Genomic DNA, 6953 nt, shown 5'->3' with positions numbered 1-6953 from the left:
GTTCCGCGCACGCACCACCACGCTGGACGGCCCTGGGGGGCGCAATCTGCGCAGACATGATGAAGGACATGGCCGACCTAGGGGTGCCTAAACAAAAATACAAGACCCTCAACCTGCACGCTGTAGAAAGCATGACAGCTGTCTGGGGCCGCCGAAAGCAACTGCTGCATGCAAACAACTGCCAGCCATCGAGGCCGCGTCAAGGGCGCGGCGTCACGTGAACATGCCCCTAGTCTCCACGGGGGGGGGATGGCTCACCACACACACCCCTCTCCTTAACCCGACGCGACGCCGCTTGCAGCGTGGCTTCTAGCCGTGCGAGGCGTCAGCGTAGTCTCTCTGTCTCTCTAGATGTTCGAGTGGCGACCCAAGCCACACGAGCTAGCTGACCCGTATTTTTACATGTGCGCGCGGGAGGCAACACACATGTGTGCTGGTGCGCATCAAAGCTTCTATTGTGCATCCAGCAGCGCACCAGTAGACGGTCAAACGCTAGAACTTTGCAATGGGCTGTGATTTGTCCTAAACCTGCCGTAGCGGGGATGACATCTTGGCACTCGCAGTCCCAATCCCGATGCCCCTCACCGCCCGCGGGCTGCCACCTGCCACACCAGCCGCGCCGCCGCCCGCCACCTGCGGCGAGCTAGGGACGCACATTTCGCCGCCACTGCCTGCTGCTGCCCGCCGTGCGGGGCCCAGCTGCACCTTTCGGGCCCTGGCCGCAAACTCTAGGCTGCACTTGGTCTCGCCAGCGCTCTGGGGCGCCGGGCTGCAGTTGACAATAAGCAGTGTCTTGCTGCTAGCTCCAAGAGAGTCCTCTAGAAGGCGGGTAAGCTGGTTGACGGGTGTGCGAGAGTGAGAGAAAAGCATGCGCATTAGCAACATCTGATCAGTGGGTGTGCCATTTTTGCAAGCAACCTCTGCTTGAATGTGTGATTGGCATGGCCCCCTCCCATCCTTTTTCCCCCAAACACCCTTGCCTGCACCCCAAGGCTCGCCTTGCTATTGCGGTAGGGCACATGTGGGCTCTGCTGTTGTAGTGCCTGCACCACGTCTCCCAGCGCCGCCAGGCTCTTGTTGATCGCAGCCGCCTCTTTGAGCCGTTCACCCTGCGCCCCCGACCTCGCCACCCTTTCACTGCCAGCAAGGTCCACCAGGTGGAGCTTAGAGCGACGCCGCACGCCTTGTGGACGCATGGATGGATGGGCGAATAGCCAACAAGTTGGGGGGATGTGCAGATTCAGATGCAAAGGGGCCAGTAATGGTGGCTTGTGTGAAGGTGCATTGCAGGAGTCGCGCGCAGCCCAGGTCTGCTGTCCTCCCACACGTGCGCCGCTGCCAGGTGCCAAATCAAGCATGTGCAGGGTCGAGCCACTGCACCGCGGGCACTGTCAGAGCAAGTGTGCGTACTCAGCCCACAGCGCACATGTGTCCAGGTTTGTAGACGTGGCGTACACTGTGAGCACCAGGTGGCTCCTGCTGCTGTGCTCGTTCATGTTGGTGGCAAAAGTAGAACGGTTGGCACTGCCCCGCACCAGCAGCGCCGAAACGTCAGCCATCGAGCAGACCGGGGCCGTGACGAGGCCCGGCACGAACATGCCGCCATCCGCATCTTGCTTCACATCCAGCCGGTCACCTGCAGGTTGGCGAGGAATCAGCATACCAGGGCTTTGTCAGAGTGTGGCGTGCATGTGAGGCGGACCTGCCAACACAGCTGTGCACAACACAGCTTTGCATTGGAAGCTTCCCTTAAGGCAGGCCAGCAGTTGCAGGGAAGGAGGGCACAGCACAGCAGCCAGACAAGCGGCCATTTGCTGGGAATCACGGCTCTCTGTTCATGGGGTCGTCTGCTCACTGGTGTCCTTGGTGCCGCTGAGCAGGTCAAAGAGCTGTTCGTTGTAAATTTCCAGTACCGATGCGCCAAATTCATACGCAACTTGCTCAGACAAACCAGCTGACCCCCTGTATGAATGAGGTTTGTGCACGTTGAGGGCGCTTGGGTTGCTGCAGCTACTATATCAGGACAAATAATTGTGGGGGAGCCCTGCCTCTCTTGATGGTAACGAGTGATAAATCCGCCCCCAGCCAGCTGTTGGAGCAAGGCGCCCCGCCCCTCTACTGATACCAACATGTGTTTGTACGCGGGCTACGGGGCGCACCTGAAGAGCATGGCCAGGGCCCGGCTGTACACCCCGGGGTCCTCTGGAGGCCCCTGCATGGTGTAGGTCTTGCCACTGAGGTGTGATCACACATATTTGGGGCGGTGCAATCATGTGTGAGGCGCAGCTGCAGTGGGCTGTAATGCGCTCGGTAGTCACGAGGTTTGCTTGCACGTTGCTGGCTGGCCTTACAACATGCACCCCGCCCACGCTCTGCTTGTACGGGCGACCTGCTAAACTCGCAGCCCCCGGCGCAGTAGACTGCGTCTTGCAGGGCACATATCTTGCGACATACGTCCCCCACCCAGCGCGTCCGCCCTTGAATCGCAACGTCACCTGCCAGTCTGCCCGTACGCCATGATGCAGACATTGTAGCCATCCAGCACGCTGCCCACCAGCGCCGATACCTCGTCGAACACCTGCAAGCATGTTGGTGCACGCAGTGCCATGCGTACGTCATGCTTGCAACCCCTGCAGTAAAAAAAACTTGCACTGAAACAAGCTGCCCTCGAACAAGCTGGCTGGGCTAGAGCCAGCTGCTCGAGCCTGAATGCCATTTGACCACAAACCCCACTAGCAAACAAAAGAACACCCATGACCACTGCTTGGTCAGAGCAGGAAGTGCAAGCCAAGGACCAAGCATACAGCCGCACCTGCTGCTGTCCATCAGAAGGGCCAAACACTCTATCAAATTCGAATTCCTTGGGACCACTTGTTGCTCCCCCGCCGGACGGCATCACCACGAGCCGCTCCTCATCCAACGCCTGCACTGCCGCCGCTGTCGTGCGCTGATCGCCGGCTGCATTGCTGGGGCTGGCCGTGGCAGCAACAACGAGCTCCGCGGCCTCTGCGCTGCTGGTGGGGCGGATGCGCGCCAGGATACGGATGTTGCCCCTGAGCTCCACAATCTGCGGCCAGTGGCAAAGCGGGCGACAGATCTCAGTTGGTGGCTGTAGTTCGCCCCGTTCGAGGTTGCATGTGAGGGCGCAAAATCAGTCCATCACGGTCAACCACATGGATGTGCCTTGACAGATTGTTCAGGCAGCGACAGTCCGGCCCATGGTGCACTGCAGCACCACGTTGCCCACCTGGTTGTGCAGATTGCGTCTCCGCTCGTGCTCCAGCCGCCAACGATCCTTGTAACCCTCCACTGCAGCATCTGCATCCTTCTGCACTGCTGCAAGCTGTGCCTCAAACTTGGCAGTGGCGGCCGAGAGCGCGGCGCCTTGGGCGGCCAGCTTGGACCGCAAGCGGTCCACCTCGGCAGCGGCCGCGGCTTGCGCCTACGCAGGCAAACGCATGGGTTTTTGAGTACCGAGCAGGAATGCCCACCGCATGGCAACTCTTGTGCGTGGCCGTGGCGCTTGGCCACCTGAACCTCAGTCACACAACGTTGGTGCTTTACTGTACATTCCCATGAGCCTGGATGGCTCCAGGAGCGGGCGACCGCGGGACGCTGTAATAATCCTAATACTAATCCCAATCCTTGGCTGGACTGTGTCTAGCTACCTCGGCTTGCTTTTCCACCCTGCACAGCTCGCACCTGCGCCTCGCGGGCTTGTGCCTCCGCCAGCTGCATACACAAGCTGCCGCGCTCTTCCTCCGCCGCCGCCAACGCTTTGACTGCTGCCCGCCTCTCCGCCCCCGCCGCTGTCAACTCTTGTGCAGCGTGCGCCACCTGCGACTGCAGCCTCACACCCTGCTCCTTGAGCGCGCCGACCTCCCTCCAAGCCGCCTCAAGCTGCTGCTGAACGGCCGCCAGCCGCTCCTCGGACGCCTCGGCACGTTTGGCAACTTCAGACCGCGCGCACTCCACCTGCTGCTGCAGTTGACGCGCGTGCGCCCTGGCCTCCTCCAAGGCAGCGGCCTCCGCCGCCAATCGCCGCTCGAGTGCAGACCTCTCTTGCTGCGCCACAAGGCTCAGCGCGCGGGCTGCCGCCTCGGATGCGCGCGCCGCCGCCAAGTCTGCTTGTGCGCTCTCCGTCTGAGACACTGCTAGCTTTAGTAGCTGCTGGTGCTCGGCCTCTGCAACTGCACGTTGCTCGCCGTCAGCTGCTCGTTCCTGCCTCAGCATTTTGGCCTCTGTGTCCGCCACCGCCACCCGCGCGCTGCGCTCTTCAAGAGCCTGTCTGGCATTAGCGAGCTCTGCCATCGCCTCAGCCAGCTGTCGCTGCATCGCTTCGAGGTCTGCTGTCGCGCCTGCTGCCTTGGCTTCTCCCGCCTCTGCTGCCAGAATGGCATGCCGCCGCTTCTCCTCAGCTGCAGACAGCGCCAACTCAAGCTGTAACACTCGCGCCGCGGCGTCCTGCGCCCTGGATGCCACCTCTGTCAGCTGGGCGCCTGCCTTGACCATAGCCGCCTGCTGCTCCCTTGTAAGCGCCGCTACTTCATTCTCAAGTCGCCGCTGCTCCCGCGCCGCGGCCACTAGACAAGCGCGGCTCTCGCGTGCGTCTGCCTCCGCCTCGGCGAGCCCCGCCCTAGCTTCCCGCAGCTCCACCTCCGCCTTGGCCGCGCGAGTACCTGCCAAGCTTGCGTTGGCGGCGTCGCAGCGGTCGTGGGAGTGCCGACGCTCTGCCTGCTGAGCGCTGTGGAGCTGTACAGTCTCAAACTCAAGCTGCAAGCACCTGCATGCGGAGGGAGGACATGGCATGAGTGGCAAGCGTGGGGGCACTGCATCATCGCAAAAAGGGTTTCCAGGACACGCCTGGGGGGATTTATCGGGGGTGCTTTGCTTCAAGCAGCCGACGTTAGCACAAGGCAAGCAGGGCTGTGTAGCACTTCAACGGATGCCGTGATGCGGACAACAGCATGTTATTGGAGGTTCGTTGCTCTTGCCTGAGCGCCTCCTCATGCTGCTGCCTGAGCTCTGCCGCTTTCGCCTCCCAAGTGCCTCGCTGCTCCTCTACCCGATCCTTGCTGCTGCGCCGCAGCTCGACCGCGCTCGCTCTCAAGCTGTCATTGCCGCGCTGCAGCACCTCTACGTGTCGCGCCAAATCCAGCAGCAGAACCCGCAGCTGCTGCAAGGTGCGCGTGGACGGGCGAGAAGAGAGGACCACAGAGCGGGCAGTTCAGCAGACGTGGTGAGGCAGTAGCGCTCAAGGTTGGCAACAGTCCGCATACCTTTCTAACGATTGGCTGGGATGAACAACGCGCAAGGGCCCGCCTACCAACGACGCAAGGGCTCGCAGTGCCGACACACGTGCGCATCACCTCGTCAGATGATTGGTGGTGCCCGGCGCAAGGCGCGTCACGCGTTGTGCCCAGTGCTGCTGCGAGCTGTGAGGCAGTGTTGCGCAGCTCGTGGCTGCGCCTTTGAATCGACGACAGCTGTGTATGCAGGAGCAGTGTGGATTCCTTGAAGATCGGCAGGGAGTCACGTGATAAGCCATGGTGCTGGGCGTATAACAGCAGCGACTACATGCAGTCGTCTAGGCAAACTTGTCACCTTGGCGAGCGCTGGAGGTTGGTGCGTGCCAGCGCTCTCGTTGCCGCTGTCGCTGCTGCGCCCGCAGCCACCACCAGCCCCCAAGGAAGGACTGGCTTCACGCTGCACTTCTTCCAGCAAAAACAGCTGCTGGCCCACACAACTTTGCCCAGCCACCGCCGCAGCCTCAGCGCCTCGACCGCTGCCTGGTCCAGCGCCCTGTCCAAGTAGGCCTGCCGCTGCGGGCCAGTCGCCGTGCGTCGGGCAGGCCTTCTCGGCGTCGCCGTCATCGCTGGTTGTACTGCTGCCATCCGAGAGGAAGCCTGCCGCCACACCAGCGTCTTCAAGGCCCTGCATATTCCGCATGCCCCAGGGTGAGCGCCATGGCTCGTGAACTTGAATCCATGCTATACCATGGTTTTCATTGCTCCGAGGCTTTCCACAGAACACCGCTGGCTGTCATTTGGCAAACAGACAATGGCGCCTGCACATCAACGATGATGCAGCCTGGCCACTTACCAGCTCGATTAGCAGCAGTTGTGTCGCGTCGTCGGTAGGCGCGGCAGCGGCAGGTCTGGTTCCGTTGCGGGCTGCTGCACCAGGCGCTGCGCCACTGTTCTTCAAAGTCTCATGCGCCAGGGACGGGTCATAGTGGTCCTGCAAAGATTGTGAAATCGCAAGCTGCAGCGCTCGGTCCTGCAGGAGTTGATGTTGTACATACGCAGCGGCACCAGTGTCGCGCGGGATGCGCTGCAGCAGCAGCATGCACCGGGAAAGTGGGCGGCGCGCCGGCCTCATATGCGCGAACCTTTGATCTCTTGGTTACCGTCATCGCAGTCTTAGAGGTATAGACCTCCTCTATCCGGTTTGTCAGATCGTGGCACCCGCATTCAATCCCGTATGCTACCAAACAACGTGATGAATTTTGGCACCGTAAAAAGTATGGCATCGTTTCTCAACATATCGCCGAGATCACAACATGCAGCCTGCGCGTATGCGTTTGACCCAGCACGTGGGTCAAACGCAGGCCTGCGTGACTATCGGCAACGCCATCAACGCCATCAACGCCACCTTCACATTCAGGAGGACCACCGCATGGGAGCTCAAGATGATGCTGGGGCGGTCTGACGCACCCCAATTTACGCATCGGTATCGCAGTTGTCAGGCTCCAAACCGCGCTCCATTGGGAGCGCAGCTTTGCTCAACCACAGATCTGAATTCTGAGTGCACTCCATTTGCTGGATATAGAATTCGGGTTGCATTGAGTGGCAGCACTCCGCACGCCTACCCAGCACCTTCAGTCAAGAATGAGGCACCGTACTTTCGCCGAGCTTGGCTCTCAGCGCAGGGCACATCGCCCCCCCCCCCCC

The 6953-nt window shown here is 61.2% G+C and overlaps 1 protein-coding gene across 1 annotated transcript; it reads right to left on the bottom strand.

Annotated features, from left to right (window-relative positions):
• Positions 1–1426: 1426 nt before the first annotated feature.
• MNEG_12367 (Kinesin-like protein KIFC3) lies at positions 1427–3738 on the bottom strand (the record flags this gene model as incomplete). Its single annotated transcript, XM_014039161.1, has 7 exons — positions 1427–1636; positions 1856–1962; positions 2160–2234; positions 2496–2578; positions 2813–3067; positions 3248–3442; positions 3703–3738. Coding segments are annotated over 7 exons (961 nt in total), but the record flags the coding sequence as incomplete, so codon positions are not given.
• Positions 3739–6953: the final 3215 nt, after the last annotated feature.

Source organism: Monoraphidium neglectum (assembly GCF_000611645.1).
Source record: "Monoraphidium neglectum strain SAG 48.87 unplaced genomic scaffold scaffold03209, whole genome shotgun sequence".
In the NCBI taxonomy this organism is placed as follows: Eukaryota; Viridiplantae; Chlorophyta; class Chlorophyceae; order Sphaeropleales; family Selenastraceae; genus Monoraphidium; species Monoraphidium neglectum.
This window is presented reverse-complemented; position numbering and strand designations above follow the sequence as displayed.